At 31.8% G+C, this 20,271-nt stretch overlaps 2 protein-coding genes across 3 annotated transcripts in view; one reads left to right on the forward strand and one right to left on the reverse strand.

The window, feature by feature from the left end:
* LOC131854875 (uncharacterized) overlaps positions 1-20,271 on the forward strand; it is a 157,365-nt gene that overhangs the window by 125,926 nt on the left and 11,168 nt on the right. For both annotated transcript variants that reach the window (XM_059206055.1, XM_059206056.1), the window contains exons 2-3: positions 14,559-14,657; positions 16,831-17,192. In XM_059206055.1, coding sequence (XP_059062038.1) covers positions 14,600-14,657; positions 16,831-17,192 — 420 coding nt within the window. In that variant the 5' untranslated portion in view covers positions 14,559-14,599. The remainder of the gene's footprint in view (positions 1-14,558; positions 14,658-16,830; positions 17,193-20,271) is intronic.
* The window catches only part of LOC131854874 (myelin expression factor 2-like), a 255,111-nt gene that overhangs the window by 17,075 nt on the left and 217,765 nt on the right, over positions 1-20,271 (reverse strand). The window lies entirely within an intron of this gene.

The raw sequence follows: 20,271 nt of genomic DNA on the forward strand, positions 1-20,271 counted from the left end.
TAATGAACAGCTAAGATTCTCTTCTAGAAGTACAGAAACTTCTTGGTATTCTTACTGGAACTGCACTGGTCTCAGAAAATGTGTACTTTGGAAATCCTGCTATAAATTCCAGGTTTACGTGAGCGGGCGTTAATTAGGGTTAAAGCAGCCTCGATACAGAGGAATGTCAGTAGCGCCTACAAGTGTTTGTTTTGTGTTTCAAGGCATGACACCCTAGTCCTTAGGATTAGTACGTATAAGGTATACGTTGGTGTCACGCGACGCTGTACTTGGTGCTGTTAATAAATAAGCCACTGTTACCATTATCAATCAGGTGGGCAGCTTGTTCGATATTAGAATTACTTAAGTAATTATTTATAGCAGTTGTGATCAATCTTTTGTTGTGGATCCATTAATTGACAAAATAGGATTAATTAAGACGAACTTCTTAGCAGCTCATGGATTCAACGTGAGGGGGCCGGGCCCATCGTGTGGGAAGAGAGGGAAACTTCGAACACTTGGGGACTTGTGACACCCCAAAGCAGGATATGTAACCCGTATGTAGGGGTGAAGTCAACACCTTCATCGCTCGTGTTTCGCTCCCTGCCCAACCAAATCTGGTAGAGGCCGCTAATGCAACTCTAGTATAGAATTTATTACAGTTCTGGACAGGCCAAGACTTTTTAGAATATTGTAAAGATTACGCTGGCACACTCTCACTTGCACTTCGATCGCATATGAATTAACCACATTTCTCCATATTTCGTTTATTACCTTGTAATCTATAAATTTGTTTATCTATGTAATGATAGCAGGGATATAAAATAATTAATTTCCATCCCAACTGCTGCTACTGCGAACTATGAACACCCATATTTCGCGACACATGTTTACCCTGAAATATCGGAATGTATTCCTGGTTTCTATCTAAATCCATCAGCTTCTTATATTTTTCTTTTGTTATTGTGAAACATAACTATACTATGGATTTGTACATTTTGTTTTCATGTATTATGTGTGCGGTTGGTTTCGAAATACCTAAAACTTATTCGAAATACCTATATATTAAAATATTTCATAAGATTTAGGTATATTTGTTTCCCACGGTACAGTGAGCTCTACCAGTATTGCATGTTTTATATCATTACAAAGAATTACAGAATTTATTTAAACCAATTGAAAGGAAAATACGAATAAATAAGATAGACAAATTTATTTATTTAATTATAACTGCCCACATTATGTCAGTCAATAAGAGACGTCGTTATTAACGCTACATTCATTTGCAACCGCACAAAATTAATTTAACTAGTAAATTGTACATTAATTTTGCAATTTAGCTTCAAAAGGAATGCAATCAGTGCATATACCTTTTTAGCCTCTCACAAATTATTATTTGTTAATAGAATTGAATTTCAAATCTATATTGCTTGTCTCAATTAGTAAATGATATTGAAGTATGTATGTAGATGAATGTTATAGTGTTGTATTTATTGGTAGATAGATAGATAGAATATGCTCTATTTGTATCCTTTATTTCTAATCAGTGTTACAATTAAAAATAAACAATATATGTATAACTAAGAACCTAAAATTAAAAAGCTTAAAAAATATAATATAATGACTAAAATATATTATGAAAAGGGGTCCCTTTAGGCAACTTTATTTGTATTGTACAATGATAGAAGATAGGTACTATTAATTAGTAAACTACACATACAACAACTATAAATATATAAATAGTGATTTTTTTAACTAATTTGAGTAGATGTCTCTTTTTACTTATTTATGTTAATAGCATATTATAAGCTGTTGATTTGATTTTTGATTTTAAAGCCGAAACATGGCAATAAATTATAGGGTACGAAATTTTGATATCTATATTTTTTATTTTTAGTTATTCTATATATCTGATAGAAAGTTATTTCATTATTTAAACAATTACATTTATTAAAAAGACTGTTACTTTGTGGCAATAATAATTTTAGACAGTAACTAAAAATATAATACTTTTTAAGTCATTGTCTATGACGACAAAAACACTTTGTATATATGTTCATAACGACAATGAGAGGGTAGCATTTATACTATATTTAAGAGAAAATTCATATCCAAGTTTTTATTGTAATTGTGATTTGATTACATAGGTTTTTACTTACTTTTGCTTTATTTAGCATGAATGCCCTAGTTTCTCAGAATGGCAAAAAAAGTGTCTTCGAGGAATTATTGTTCTTCTAATTCTAATTTTGATAGCCTCGGTGGTCTAGCGGTTTTACTACTGGTCAGAAGTTCGATCCCTTGCACGGTTCAAACATTTGTATTCATGATTTTTTGTATCGGTCCGGGTTTTTCTATGTATATATATTATGTATGTAATTACAAATCAAACCAAAAAATATTGATTTATATAGGATATATTAGCCACTTATGAACGTCAAATTTACAAAATAAAATACATAGAGTATTTATTTTAGTTGTCTAGTACCACATAACATAAGCTCTGCTTAGCTTAGGACTAGATGGCGCTATGTGAATTGTCCTAAGAAATTATGATTAGATTTTATTAATTCTCTTTATTTATATACAATTGGTAACTTAAATGGAAATCTTAAGTTACTTCACTTATGACTTGCGAGTATTTCTCACTAAAGGGTTTCTAGGTCACGAGTTGTAACAATTACAAAGGTAATCCACCGTGTTGCTTAAGATAATTCGTGCACAGAGTAAAAAGGGATGACAGTCAAGTTTTAAGGTAAGAATAAATTTGCATAAATGCAAAGCTGTAATACAATTAGGCTGACGGCGAAACTTTACCCTATTACTGCGGTCTGGGATATAATGAAGTTCACAGTCATTTGATATGTATCTTATGTTTCAGATGGAAGTTTTATAATTGTATTTTAAATGTATAAGTGCGTCTGAGAGATGGTCTTTTTTATAGATGATAATGGAATGCTGTACTCGCCTACGCTAATAGTTTACGCTAGCGAGGCAATAATGGAGGATGATAAGATGAGCATGAGCCCATCGCGACAAATTCACCAAGAATTTATCACGATGGTTTCCAGGGGAAACCGCGTGGAGGTCAACCTGACATGGTACATTGCTAACAATGAGATCATCAGTCCACATTACTAACAATCTCCTTTACCCCCCGTCTGAGAGATGTTAGAGTGAAGAATTAATAATGTCATTTCATTTTTGTTGAATAATCTTATTCAAAGATATCTCGGTGTTGTTCTAAGATTATGATAGTAAATTAACCTACAGATATTCTCCCAAGTTAGAATTTAAAAATTAATCTACATTATTGTAAACCTGTATAATATTAATTTGAAAAGAATACGAGCTGAGTTTCTTGTCAGTTCTTCTCATCTCGAAATCATTCACAACTGATCGTAGATTTGACATATCATAAGAGTTTGTCATAGACCTAAGGATAGTTGCAGAATATAATTATAAATGTTCAGGTTGTACAGAAACTATTGAAGATTCTGATAGATTTTATTTATTGATATTATAAATATAATTATAATAAATAGAATAAATAACTCTGGACACTTAACACAGCGCCATCTAGTCCCACGGTAAACAGATCTGGTGTTATGTATACTAGACAGCTAATATAAATATATATATTTTTAAATATACATACGTAATATACATAGAAAATACTCAGTTACAAAAAATCATACCCAAAATGTTAAAATTTTGCACCGTGCTAGGAATCGAACCCGCGACCATTACCGAACCATACCATCATGTGATCGCATCATATAAATTAGATCAGTATTTGATAGGTAGTATATTAGGTACATCTTTAAAAGGTATTATTTTTACTTGTTTTTATGTACAATTTGATACACTACGCAACTTTTTTATCAGTGGATTCCACGCAGATGACAATTTAAAACCACTGTCCCGGTTGAAATTGCATTTATTCTTTCATTTTTATCGCTTCCATAAAAAATTCAAGACAAGTAATATATGTGTATTATAGCCATACTAATATTATAACGACATAAAGTTTTGTAAGATTGTATCGGACAATATCTGGATCTACTGAATCGATTTTGAAAATTATTTTAGTGTTGCATAGCCCATTTATCCAGGAATTTTATAGGATACATAAAATCACACTACGACCAATACGAGTTGAAGCTGCCATGAAAAATGTAACGAAAACGCGATAAGAAAAGTTGCTCGTGTCAGCTAGTTCACCTTTCTTCTTGTTAAACCCAATAAACTATTAATAAACTCACACTTATTAGTACCGAGAATTATTTATGTTTTAATAGACATCTTTCTTTAATTGAAATTAACTAAAGCCGCACGGCCCGTGATATTTTAATTTTGTTACTCACTGGAAGAAAGGGAGATTGGTCCGATAGTAATGCAAATGCGATCGCTTCCATTACCATAAACAGACGATTATGGTAATTTGGGCAGGACACGTGGCCAATACATCAATGTTCGATGGAAATGGAAAATCCTTATGTAGATTGTCGGACGGAGTGCTCATCGCTGTCTGTAGAAATGATATTGCTTATTTGGTATCAATTGTAAACGATCCGGTCGATGCGAGTTCAAGTTCTTTGTACTTATGTATGTTTGTACATATTGTATTCGTATGTATATTTTACTTACCATGTCTAATCTATAACTGAATGTTGTCTTATTTAACCTATAGTTGAGTCATGTTTAATCTATAGTGATGACTTACGGTACAGAGACATGGTCGTTAACTATGGGCCTCATAAAATAAGCCCAGAGTCACTCAGAGGGCAATGAAGAGGGCTATGCTTGGAGTTTCTCTGCGTGATCGTATCAGATATGAGGAGATCATCTCAGTTGTCCAGTACCCATAACACAAGCTCTGCTTAGGACTAGATGGCGCTGTGTGTACTGTTATAGACTATTATAAACTATACTTTATAATCAAATAATAAGAAACATTTACATAACTGAATTCAACAATTATTACGGTCTCGAAATTGTTTAACTCAAGGTAGAACCACAGTATACTGTTTACGAGATTCAGCAATTCAGGTCTGAGCCCGCGCGCCAATTCCAAAACATTTACGAGATAAAACGCTAGGTTTCCTGTTGAAATTAAACTGTACTTCGTTAAAATTTGGTTCAAGGCGTAAGCGTACGGAGTGTAAACCTCAATAGTAATATAACTTTCTTTGTAAATGTAAATAGAACTACGTTTTGTATTTTTTAATTATTTTTATTCTTTATTCACATACGTTTCAAGTTTGTAATATACCTAATATTATTGTCCTTCATTCTGTTTGTTATTATTTATTTGTCTCTTTTTTTTTCGTATAACCCACCTGTGCGATAATTAAATTTGTTTCGCTAAGGTTGTATTGAAGAGTGGTTTCTGCAATAAGATTGCCTTCTTGTATTTGTAAATGTGTAATTTAATATATTATTTATGCCTTTACTGTATATAAATATCCTCACCGTTGCTTCTCAATACATCTACGAAAATATCATGTATGCCAGAAAAAAATATTAGAGTTTTAAAAAAGTAGGTGATTACACTAATAAAAGCTTACGTAATATCAACAAACTAGTTTTACCTAAGTGTCGTTTGACGAATGTTAGTAATTCGTTATTATGGAAATTGCGTAAGGTTTTACGACAAACTGTCTTATAAAATATTTTCTTTGTAAAAAAGCTTATTACGAAATTGAAGAATTTATAAATGATAATAATATTTTTGTAGAAAATATCTAAAAATATATAAAATTCATAGCGCTGACAATGTTATCTGTTTGAACAGAGATTAAGTGCGTAGCGGTTTCTATATTGATTGTCGCTTGCCTAAGCCTTGTTAATGTAAATATAATTAAAACAATATTTATTTAAAAGAGCAACACACAAGTTTCTTGCTCATTCTTCTTATGATTAGTCTTCGTTCTGAATGAGCGGTAGAAGCAAAAACCTGACTATTCAAAAGTGCTTATATTAAGTTTATTTGAATAAAGATTATTTCTATTTTATTCTATACAAATAAGTATATCCTATCTATCTTTTCAACATTGAGGAGGACATTTGGAGCCGCGTTTGTAGTGAACAGCTAAGATTCTCTTCTAGAAGTACAGAAACTTCTTGGTATTCTTACTGGAACTGCACTGGTCTCAGAAAATGTGTACTTTGGAAATCCTGCTATAAATTCCAGGTTTACGTGAGCGGGCGTTAATTAGGGTTAAAGCAGCCTCGATACAGAGGAATGTCAGTAGCGCCTACAAGTGTTTGTTTGTTTTGTGTTTCAAGGCATGACATGATAGTCTTTAGGATTAGTACGTATAAGGTATACGTTGGTGTCACGCGACGCTGTACTTGGTGCTGTTAATAAATAAGGCACTATTACCATTATCAATCAGGTGGGCAGTTTGTTCGATATTAGAAGTAATTATTTATAGCATTTGTGATCAATCTTTTGTTGTGGATCCATTAATTGACAAAATAGGATTAAATAAGACGGACTTCTTAGCAGTTCATGGATTCAACGTGAGGGGGCCGGGCCCATCGTGTGGGAAGAGAGGGAAACTTCGAACACTTGGGGACTTGTGACACCCCAAAGCAGGATATGTAACCCGGATGTAGGGGTGAAGTCAACACTTCATCGCTCGTGTTTCGCTTCCTGCCCAACCAAATCTGGTAGAGGCCGCTAATGCAACTCTAGTATAGAATTTATTACAGTTCTGGACAGGCCAAGACTTTTTAGAATATTGTAAAGATTTCGCTGGCACACTCTCACTTGCACTTCGATCGCATATGAATTAACCACATTTCTCCATATTTAGTTTATTACCTTGTAATCTATAAATTTGTTTATCTATGTAATGATAGCAGGGATATAAAATAATTAATTTCCATCTTAACTGCTGCTACTGCGAACTATGAACACCCATATTTCGCGACATATGTTTACCCTGAAATATCGGAATGTATTCCTGGTTTCTATCTAAATCCATCAGCTTCTTATATTTTTCTTTTATTATTGTGAAACATAACTATACTATTGATTTGTACGTTTTGTTTTTATGTATTATATGTGCGGTTGGTTTCGAAATACCTAAAACTTATTCGAAATACCTATATATTAAAATATTTCATAAGATTTAGGTATATTTGTTTCCCACGGTACAGTGAGCTCTACCAGTATTGCATGTTTTATATAATTACAAAGAATTACAGAATTTATTTAAACCAATTGAAAGGAAAATACGAATAAATAAGATAGACAAATTTATTTATTTAATTATAACTACCCACATTATGTCAGTCAATAAGAGACGTCGTTATTAACGCTAGATTCATTTGCAACCGCACAAAATTAATTTAACTAGTAAATTGTACATTAATTTTGCAATTTAGCTTCAAAAGGAATGCAATCAGTGCATATACCTTTTTAGCCTCTCACAAATTATTATTTGTTAATAGAATTGAATTTCAAATCTATATTGCTTGTCTCAATTAGTAAATGATATTGAAGTATGTATGTAGATGAATGTTATAGTGTTGTATTTGATGGTAGATAGATAGATAGAATATGCTCTATTTGTATCCTTTATTTCTAATCAGTGTTACAATTAAAAATAAACAATATATGTATAACTAAGAACCTAAAATTAAAAAGCTTAAAAAATATAATATAATGACTAAAATATATTATGAAAAGGGGTCCCTTTAGGCAACTTTATTTGTATTGTACAATGATAGAAGATAGGTACTATTAATTAGTAAACTACACATACAACAACTATAAATATATAAATAGTGATTTTTTCAACTAATTTGAGTAGATGTCACTTTTTACTTATTTATGTTAATAGCATATTATAAGCTGTTGATTTGATTTTTGATTTTAAAGCCGAAACATGGCAATAAATTATAGGGTACGAAAGTTTGATATCTATATTTTTTATTTTTAGTTATTCTATATATCTGATAGAAAGTTATTTCATTATTTAAACAATTACATTTATTAAAAAGACTGTTAATTTGTGACAATAATAATTTTAGACAGTAACTAAAAATATAATACTTTTTAAGTCATAGTCTATGACGACAAAAACACTTTGTATATATATATGTTCATAACGACAATGAGAGGGTAGCATTTATACTATATTTCAGAGAAAATTCATATCCAAGTTCTTATTGTAATTGTGATTTGATTACATAGGTTTTTACTTACTTTTGCTTTATATAGCATGAATGCCCTAGTTTCTCAGAATGGCAAAAAAAGTGTCTTCGAGGAATTATTGTTCTTCTAATTCTAATTTTGATAGCCTCGGTGGTCTAGCGGTTTTACTACTGGTCAGGAGTTCGATCCCTTGCACGGTTCAAACATTTGTATTTATGATTGTTTGTATCGGTCCGGGCTTTTCTATGTATGTATGTTATGTATGTAATTACAAATCAAACCAAAAAATATTGATTTATATAAGATATATTAGCCACTTATGAAATCAAATTTACAAAATAAAATACATAGAGTATTTATTTTAGTTGTCTAATACCACATAACATAAGCTCTGCTTAGCTTAGGACTAGATGGCGTTATGTGAATTGTCCTAAGAAATTATGATTAGATTTTATTAATTCTCCTTATTTATGTATAATTGGCGACTTAAATGGAAATCTTAAGTTACTTCACTTATGACTTGCGAGTATTTCTCACTAAAGGGTTTCTAGGTCACAAGTTGTAACAATTACAAAGGTAATCCACCGTGTTGCTTAAGATAATTCGTGCACAGACTAAAAAGGGATGACAGTCAAGTTTTAAGGTAAGAATAAATTTGCATAAATGCAAAGCTGTAATACAATTAGGCTGACGGCGAAACTTTACCCTATTACTGCGGTCTGGGATATAATGAAGTTCACAGTCATTTGATATGTATCTTATGTTTCAGATGGAAGTTTTATAATTGTATTTTAAATGTATAAGTGCGTCTGAGAGATGGTCTTTTTTATAGATGATAATGGAATGCTGTACTCGCCTACGCTAATAGTTTACGCTAGCGAGGCAATAATGGAGGATGATAAGATGAGCATGAGCCCATCGCGACAAATTCACCAAGAATTTATCTCGATTTTCCAGGGGAAACCGCGTGGAGGTCAACCTTACATGGTACATTGCTAACAATGAGATCATCAGTCCACATTACTAACAATCTCCTTTACCCCCCGTCTGAGAGATGTTAGAGTGAAGAATTAATAATGTCATTTCATTTTTGTTGAATAATCTTATTCAAAGATATCTCGGTGTTGTTCTAAGATTATGATAGTAAATTAACCTATAGATATTCTCCCAGTTAGTTTAAAAATTAGTCTAGCTAAAAATAATCTTTTAATAATATATTTTAGTATTAGTTATATAATATGATGATTATATATATTTTTTTAAGCTTTTTAATTTTACCTGTATGTAAATACTAGTAATAAATTTACATATGGTATAAAAAAAAATATTTTTATTTTGATTAAGAATTTAAAAATTAATCTATATTATTGTAAACCTGTATAATATTAATTTGAAAAGAATACGAGCTAAGTTTCTTGTCAGTTCTTCTCATCTCGAAATCATTCACAACTGATGATAGATTTGACATTTGTAATAAACCTACACGAATAAAGATATTTTGAATTTGAATTTGAATATCTTTTCACAGTGGTTTTTATATATGTACTAATATAAAAAAATAACGAAATATTACCTCATTTTATTCGAACTAGTCTAATCCTGTTGGACTGCAGCTGGCCTTTATAACTTCACGAACGAAAGAAGGCGAGTGCATGGTACTCCAAATTCACGGAAGAACTTATAGAGCGGCTGAAGATCAACTCCACCCTGACGGATACGACTTTAGGCTGAGGGCAACGAAAAGGGTTCGAACCTCGTTCTTTGAATTGGACGAGGGATGGATCGGAGGACAGGATCATAAACATGATATTTATATTAATTCGCAAAAACATCTTAATACCGACATCTAAAAAAATTAAAGTAGCGCCATCTAGTGATACGATTTTGAAACTTAAAAATAAACAAATACGTCTCTATTTAATTGTACGTTTATTGTTGTTGTTTGTAAGTCAATTGTATTATAAGTTGGAGGTCTTTTGCAGGATTATACATATACTTATTCATTTAAATTCCATAGTAATTAATTTTAGATTTTGTAATATTACTCTGTAATATTATCTTATCTGCGATGTTGCTAACACAACTTATAAAATCCAAAGGATAGTTGCAGAATATAATTATAAATGTTCAGGTTGTACTGAAACTATTGAAGATTCTGATAGGTTTTATTTATTGATATTATAAATATAATTATAATAAACAGAATAAATAACCCTGGACACTTAACACAACGCCATCTAGTCCCACGGTAAACAGAGCTGGTGTTATGTATACTAGACAGCTGATATAAATATATATATTTTTAAATATACATACGTAATATACATAGAAAACACTCAGTTACAAAAAATCATACCCAAGATGTTAAATGTTTGCACCATGCTAGGAATCGAACCCGCGACCATCGGACGTAAAGCTGTGTACTAAACCGCTAGAGGCCGCACCGAGGCCGTCGAGATAATAAATCAGATACTAATTAAAACTGATAATAAAACTAATTAATGGTGAGCACACACTGTGTTTGGTGACCAAACGTGAACTGATTTTGGTAATGACTTATTGAAGCGTTATGAAGAATAATTATATGAAGAAAGAAAAGAAGAAAAAAACATTTATTGACAACCATTATTACATTTACACATTTGGCAAAGGTAGAAGATACAATGTAGATATATGTAGATATAGAATATATGTAGAAGTCATAATTTTTTTTATCAATACCATCCATTTCGGCTAGCTCCTTTAAGTAAGTAAGTCATTTATTCGCATTACAGACAGATATACATAACAATTAAGTACACAGTGACATTAGTAGGCTGCGCTGTAATATGCCTTTTTAAGTTGGCATACAAATTTTATTAATAAACCTAATGATTACATATATTAATACACAAGCTTTTGCCCGCGGCTTCGCTCGCGTTAATCCCTTTAGGGGTGGAATTTATCAAAATCCTTTCTTAGGGGATGCCTACGTCATAGTAGCTTTATGCATGCAAAGTCTCAGCCCGATCGGTTTAAAATTGACAAAGTTTCATATAAACTTTCATCCCCTATTTTAGGTAGAATTAATCAAAATCCTTCCTTCTTAGCGGATACCTACGTCATAACATCTACCTGCATGCGAAATTTCAGCCCGATCCGTTCAGTGGTTTGGGCCGTGCGTTGATAGATCACTACGTCAGTCACCTTTGAGTTATATATATTTAGATTATGACAATTAGATATTCAGAATTAAAGATTATTATTATTATTAGCATTATTACAATTAATATTACTTTACTTTTATTTATAATATTTATAATTGAAATAATCGTCCAGATAGTAAAAATAGTGTGCTAACAGCCATTTGGTCAATTTATTTTTTATATTACGTCCTGTCAATTCTATCAAATCTGCGGGTAAACTGTTATATATTTTAATTGAGAATAACTAGAAATAATATAGACTGCGCACGAGTATGTAAACTGTACAATAAATATACATTATGCTTGAAAATGAAACTTTTTAATGTAAACAAATATTTAGCAACAAATTTTACTTAAGTAATTAAGGGCCATAATTTAAATTAGGCTTTTTGATATTATTTATTTCAAGGAAATTTTTTATCTACCGATTAAACTTTCTTTGCGATGTACAAAGTTTGACCATTCTATTAATCTAAGATTAACGTTATTTGCATATCAAAACAACGTAGACCATTTATGCTGTGCTTTCTAATGTATCTATATATAAATATATATAAAAAGGTGGTTTAAGTAAGTCCATTATTATTCAACCCCTTAATAATAATAATAACATTCCACTACAAAAGGCTGTTATCTTAGATACATGTGCAATAGTTCGTCGCTTCCTAAATGCCACAGAATAAACCATCAAACAAAATAAAGTAAAGAGAGACTTGGCATCTCCCGTCCTCGGTACTAATCACCAGTTTAAGCTGTGAAAAACAGATAATAATAATAATGAAGCCTTTTATTTCCATATCCTTCCAGAAGTTTGTACAAATAAAAAAATGTTAGTATTTTTTTTCTTATGATCTACTTGTTAGTATTACAATTACAATTATTACTATTTGTGGATATGGAGCCCTCTTTGGGTGAAGGCCTTCTCCATCTTTTTCCAATATTCTCTCGTCTCGTTTTTGCCTATAGCTAACCAGTCTTTTCCTATATAGTCCACAATATGATCAGCCCACCGTCTTATTGGGCTTCCAACTTACCTATTTCCCTTTGGTCCTTTCCATTTTGTAGCTTTAATAGTCCATCTGCTATCTGTAACACGTAAGATATGACCTGCCCATTGCCATTTGAGGTACAGGGCTTGCTTGACTGCATCTGTTAATTTAGTTTGCTGTCTAATTTTTTCACTTCTTCCTTTATATTTCTTTCTTATTTCCAGTAAACTTCTATCCTAAAAGAACTTACTAAAAGAACATCACAAAAAATTTTAATAACAAGAGCACCATTGCTCTTGTTATTAAATTTTTTTGTGATGTTCTTTTAGTAAGTTCAACCCCTTACATCCCTTTTTCTTTAATTATGTTTAATTAACAGTCTAAAAAATTAAGTGACATCTACCCTTAACGGTTAAACCCCTTACAACCCAGTTTTTCATATTAAAAATAGCCTATGTCCTTTCTCGACGTCTAGACTACCAAATTTCACTTAAATCGGTTCAGAAGTTTTGGCGTGAAAGCGACACACAAATACAGACAGACAGAGTTACTTTTGCATTTATAATATATTATAATATTAGTAAGGATAAATGAGCGTAAATTTCATACTTCTCCATCCACGCAATTTTCAATACTGGTAAGATAGATATAGGCCTATAATTACCTACCACAGTTTTTTCTCCTGACTTAAAGAGTGGAGTTATTTTGCTATCTTTCATTAAATTGGGAAAAACACCATCAGAAATACATTTATTGAAAATAATTACTAAATATGGAGCAATAACATCATTGCTCTTGTTATTAAATTTTTTTGTGATATTCTTTTAGTAAGTTCAACCTCTTACATACCTTTTTCTTTAATTATGTTTAATTAACAGTCTAAAAAATTAAGTGACATCTACCCTTAACGGTTAAACCCCTTACAACCCTGTTTTTCATATTAAAAAGTAGCCTATGTCCTTTCTCGGCGTCTAGACTACCAAATTTCACTTAAATCGGTTCAGAAGTTTTGGCATGAAAGCGAAACACACATACAGACAGACAGAGTTACTTTTGCATTTATAATATATTATAATATTAGTAAGGATAAATGAGCGTAAATTTCATACTTCTCCATCCGCGCAATTTTCGTAAAAAATGTACCCCACAAAGTTTTTTTCACGGGTAAATATAATGATTAAATTTCTTTCTTATATAATTTATTCTACAATGATTATGTTTTACCATTGGAGGTATTTAAGAAATCCTGAATAAAGAGAATCTTTTTATTTACATAATTAGATAAATCTACTCGTAATGAGACGGCTTCTTAATTAAATTATGCAGCCTAGTACAAGTCCTTGGAGAGATTTATTAGACCACACTGGCGTTAATACAAGCTTAGAATTTCTTGATATGGTTATTCTAAGCGAATTAGGTTTTTGTTTTATCGAAGCAGTGTGTATAGTGTGTTCATACCTTTATATTTTTTTACTTTATGCTAAAAAGTTATGGTTCTTATGTCTATGAACATATGTACCAATTTGGACTTAATATTTAATTGGCTACATAGCCTATTATTTACTAGTAAGTTTTTAGCTACTTATCTATTCTGTGGTGCCATTGTTCATGTAAGTACGAGTATTACCCTCGATGGTAAAGTGGTGTACCACACCGTCATACTTCCGATGGTCGGGGGTTCGATTTCTCACATGATACAAACATTTGTATTTGTATGTATTTTTGATATTGATCTGGGTATTTTCTACGTATATTAAGAATGTATTTACAAAAAAATATTTGTATATATTTATATCAGTTGTTTAGTACATAACACAAGCTCTGCTTAGCATTGGACTAGATGGCGCTGTGCGAGTTATTCTGAGATATTTTTATTACTAGTGATGAGGCGGTTACAATAGTCGAAATTCGACCATAATAAAAAATACATCTTAGAACCAGCAACAAATGTTGAAAAGTATGTGTATCCCAGTAGTGTGTGTAATGATTGTGTATTGATATAATGTATTTTTGTGCATTCTCTACTCCTTCTCTAAATAAACTAAAATGTACAAAATTTCATACTCCTTCCGCGCAAATTCCTTAAAAAGGGGTACAGAGTTTTTTCTTCACGTACTAATATAATAACGTAAATATAGCAACGTTTCTTCATTTGTTCCTTTATTGTTAAAGGATATTTTTATTCATACTGTTGTTGTATGAACGTACTTTTTTACATTTATTATCTGTTTGTTACAGATTATGAAGCCCCGGATGGGGCGGAGCCTCACTCAGGCGCTATGTGGAGTGCAGGGGTTCTTTTTCTCACACAGATAGTCATATGCCAATTCGCTACTGGTATGTATAATATATATCTTATTAATATTATAAACGCGAAAGTTTGTGAGTATGCATGGATGTTCGTTACTCTTTCACGCAAAAACTACTGAACGGATTTTGATGAAACTTTACTGTAATATAGTTTATACATCAGTATGAAATATATGTTATAGGTGATAAATTTCATGTGGTTGAAACCGCTAGTATAATATAGAATGTACATTAAAAAATAAGGTTAATTCTAAATAATACCTTAACTTACATACATATATACTAGGCACATGCTAGGCGTCTAATATTACAAATTTGAATTACAAAATCATCCCAATTATGAATACTTTATGAACTAAACTTCAAGAATGTAACCCAAGGATTAAAACAGTTAGCTATAAAATTTCGTCGTACGCGTTGCGAAAATGCCCATACGAAGCAGGGTCAGACCGGTAGTAGAGTAATTTTATAATAAGGTTAACCCTCATATATCTATGATTACTATGTATATACTATTTTAATTAATTTAATTCGAATATCCATCTATATTATGTTAGTAAACATCTTATAAACTATTTTAGTAATTACAATTTATATCCTTCCAATTCATGTATGATCCATATCCACGTCCAGAAGCACTGGGTCCACAGCAGTGCAGTGATGTCCAGTGTCTCTGGAGTGGACAATCCAACATATTTGCTATGATTAAGAATATATATGTAATATAGATATAAATTAATATTTAAAAAATTAGTTATAAACATGGAATCTAGAGACCGAGGTGACGAAACAAATGGAATGTTTTATTCTGTCGAGAGTTCTCACAAATGGATACCTAAATTGTACTCTCTCAGAAGATCAACTCTTAAATATTAATGTGTTACTTTCACTGCTAAATATAACTTGGAAAATAAAATCACTTTCTCAGATTAAAGGTACGATCAAAATATCTGCCTCGCTTCTTTATTTATGTTTGTTGAAGTTCTATAAAGTAGTACCAACAATTCATGATTGAATGATTCGTATTTCTTATCTAATGGCGAATAGGCTGACGATCTATCTGACGATCTACATGAATATTACTGCTAACATTATGTTATCACGTGACACCCGTGATAACACTCATGCTTTGCCACTCCATAGGCCTAAGATGTCATGCCTCTTATGATTCGTATCCTATTATTTCGTTGCCTAATCTGCACTCTAAAACCAAAACAGCCTACAAAGCAAATTGCTTGGGGACTGGTGGGACTGAGGCACCCACGCTGTTGAAAATAGATGTTGTGCGGTTTTTAAATTATATATTGACGGCGAGATAAATTAATAATATGATACTACATATAAATATTTGTTTTATTATAACATTTTTGACATTCATATTAATTTTTGTATACAAAATTAATGTAGACTGCCAGTACCTAACTGTGAACTTGTAACACATGCAGATACCTTTTTAGAGGCGAGAGAGAGAGATCTCAAAATTACTCATATTGGTAATCTAATTTTAATGTACACAGCATTTAATTTACCAATGTTTTTTTATTGTTCTGTAATTCTTCCAAATGATTTTTTAATTACTAATATTAGCTGTATTGCTGCCGCTTCGTTATTAAGTCTTTTGTTTATGTAAACAATTTAATTTCTAATTATAGAAGTTTTTAACGCGTAGGTAAGTTTATAAATAATTAAATCTTCATTTCTAGTTAAAGAATACAATATATGTAGGTATATTACTTTATTTAATTACTTTGCAATACTTATTTTGCATTACAGTATCAACTACAGCTTATCTTCTAAAATATAAAATTCTCATGTCGCTGTGTTTGTAACAAAACTTCTCAGATAATTGGTATTGATCGATTCTTACGAATTTTTGTATTCAGGAGTTCTGAGAATAAAACAATTATTAATGTCTCTAAGTGATTAAGGTGGTTCACCCTAAATTTTTTTTTTGACTCGGCATTAAACAATTCATACAACCCCATTTTTACCCTTCTATCATCAACCCCTATTTTATTAGTGATAGTAGTACTTTAATTTATGTGGCAGAATAATGTTTGCCAAGTCAACTTTATACTCAAGTTCATGGTCGCACGGCAATTCAACTAGTCGAGTAACAACATTAGTTCAAATTTTTCAAAATTGCATACTAGTATTTTAAATGATTTTACATTATATCTAACACTAATGTTTTTTTTAGAAAACCCTGTACCATCTACAACAGAAACGGACCAAACTGTCACATCGTTTTATGCGCTCAGTACAGATATAGCGCCAGCGCCTGTAATGTTAAAATTGGGTAACTCAACTATAGATAGCACGAAGTCGTTCAGAGTGCCCCAAGCTTCACAGAAGCCAACAGATGTTACCCAAACAGATGTTGTACCGAAAATCGAGATGGTACCGCATGTAGTGTCTGTAAAACATACGTATTTTGATCACGACCGAAAATATGGACCAAATTTCGAAGATACCCCGGAAGGAAATATTACTAAAACCACAATACAGTTAGGCGAGGACGCCTATTTAAATTGTAGGATTAGCCTCCTTTTGGATAAAACGGTAAGTCTGTTGATTATTTTTTTAGATTTTTATGAGAGTATTATATTTGTGGAATTAGGCACCAGAAGTTATGAATTTTAATCTACCTAACATGAAGAAAAACCTTTGTTAATATATATGTTAGACTCATTCGGTGATACAAACATAGATAACAAACCAAACTATTTTAAAAGATGATGATTTTCATACATTGAAATCTGCATATAAGACGATCGTAAAGAATCCACAAAGTAGCAATGTCTATAATTGCTCATTATAGTCAATACAAATCAAATAAAAGAAGGTCTGGAAAACAATAGAAAATCTTTTTAACAGATTAAGATTTCAATCGTAACGGTTGTTAAAATATGCTGAAATAGAAATGTAATTGTTATTGCTAATTGTTTATTTTGATATTTCGTAATTGAACTGACGATTTTCAACTAAAAATAGACCTTAAAACCTAATACAAGAAGGTATATAATGCTGTATTGCTTCGAATTCCAATCGGCTTACGATCATACTCAGATACAATTAATGTTTTTATAATTTCAAATATTTTCTTTTCAAATGTCATTCTGTTTTATTTTTTGTATCAATGATAATGGAATTGTGTACCCGTCTGCACTAACTATATGCATTGATGGGGCACTAATGAAGGGTGATATGATGAACTTAAAGTCATTTCTGTCTGTTAGCCCATCTTGGAGATTCATCATGAATTAGCCAGGAGACCACGTGGATATGGACCTGACATGATACGCTGCTAGGGGGTCGCCAATCCTAATTACTAACAGTTTCTTCCCCTATCTTGATATGAATTCTAGATGACAAACAAAAATATCGGGGGTAGGGTATTGTTAGTAATCTGGTCTGATAACTCCATTGCTAGCAATGTACTGTATCAGGTTGATATCCACGCGGCTCTGGAAACTATCATGATAAATTTATAGTAACTTTGTCACGATGGCTTGTGATCTGATAATGTTTATCTTATCATTCTCCATTGCTGCCAACGTAAACCGTTAACGCAAGCAGGTGTACCATATCAATATCATTAATTAATAAATACCAATTACTGAAAATCCCTTCGGGCCATCGATTTGAGTTCTAGGTGACAATAGGTGGCAAATAGTTCATATTAAATTCTAAAACACCATGTATCTATGCCTATGTGTTATTCTTGTGTATGCTGGCATACTGGCATACACAGAAATAACACGCGAATGTTTAGACCTCATAGAGCAATCAAGATAAGAGTCACTTAAAATTTGCTAATAGCACAAGAGCATTGTTATAAAAGCATCCCGCGAATTACGTTCCACTCTAACAATTATAGGGATCGGGGTAACCATTGTTGGAAACCCGACTGCAAGTATCTAAGGGACTTTTATGAGGTGTAATCAAAGAAATCTGAAATGTTCTAATTGTTATTGCGAAGTGGTACGAAATGTTGTTTGGTTTGATATTTCGTTGTGTAACTATGATTATTTGGACTTTGGCAATGCAATTAAGGGATTGGTTTGTAAGGTTTCAATAAACGTAATGATTACTTTTAATGATCTTTTAACTTGATACAGATAATGTAATAAACATTAAAGAACCTTATTGTAAATTTAGTATTGACATATTTAAATAATGTAAATTAAATATTGTAATGAGTGAAAACTGCGATTGATGCAGTTTATGCTGTAAATAATATAAATGACGTAGCGGAGTAACTTGAAACAATCATGCTCGCTATAAACTTCAAACTCGTGGCGGTGTGGTGGGCCGGGTCGACGTGCTCCTTCAAATATGGTTGAGTGCAATGATGGCTGGCTCATCCGTCATATCCGTGAGGGCTGCTTGTGGGGACTAGTCTGTTCAGGTTGCGAACACGGATTAGATTTTTTGTTTTTTTGCAATAGCATATGTTGGTGGTGACTCTATTCTCTGTAAACATGTACAACATTTATTTTACAAAAATACGAGTTGAGTTTCTTGTCAGTTCTTCTCGTCTCTAAATCATTCCGAACTGACGGTAGATTTGACAAATCATAAGAGTCTGTAATAGACCTACATGAATAAAGATATTTTGAATTGAATTGAATCAAATATTAGGTTAATAGAGTCTTTTTGTAATGTTACATATCAATTATGAGTAATTTAACTGCTATTTGTAAACGTTGACTAATTTATTTTTAATAGAGTAGAGCGCACGTAATATCCCTGATGTTTCAAACGTTGGTTACCATAACCATTTACCATCAGATGAGCTGTATGCTTGTTTGCCATATTAGTATAACAAAAAAAGGTCGAGGGCTAGGCTAAACATCTTATCTATGCTAAACATGTCGGACAAATTCATTATGTATGTATAACATTTTTTTATGTAATGACGTATGTTTTGCAATTAAACAATCGAATTTAAAATCTAAAAATAATTGTTTACGGTCAATAGCATTAAAATAGTTCAAACAAACAAATACTACTATGAGACTATGATTTATTTAACATAGATTACATGATATACAACAATAATGTCAATATACTCCGTCTGTCCGTATATAGTCCAAAGATATTAAACAAAGTAACAATTATGAACTTGAGCTATTGAATACTGAATACCCTAACCTAAGTCATTATTCCGAAGAAAATTGTTTTCTTCGGCGAAATATAACGATAATTTCCTATGATTAGTCGATTTACGTAATTACTGTCATACAAGAGACAGCCTAGAAATCGAATAGAATCGTCTACTGAACTGAACTATTATTCAATTTGCGATATATTTCTCCTGAAATCCTAGTACTTTTTACGAAAGCAGACTTTGCAAAAAGTTATATTATGCTTATTACTTTTTGGTTAGGGACCTCAGCCTCTATTTTATGTGCCAAGAAGTTTGCTTTTTAAGATATTTTTTGTTAACGGATTAGATACAGCAGGGAAATGACAATGATCAGAGGCGTGATATTTCTCCGGAATGGCAATGCTTGATTTTGCTATTCCAAGTAGGTTTCCATTCGTGGCCCCAACATTTGTAGATGCTCTCAGACTAAAATCGTATTCATCAGATGGGAGTTGGCCTTCAGTGGCTCCATAAGTCGGGGTGACATCT

Source organism: Achroia grisella, unplaced genomic scaffold (assembly GCF_030625045.1).
Source record: "Achroia grisella isolate CSIRO2021 unplaced genomic scaffold, CSIRO_AGI_Agris_v1 utg1248, whole genome shotgun sequence".
Classification (NCBI taxonomy): Eukaryota; Metazoa; Arthropoda; class Insecta; order Lepidoptera; family Pyralidae; genus Achroia; species Achroia grisella.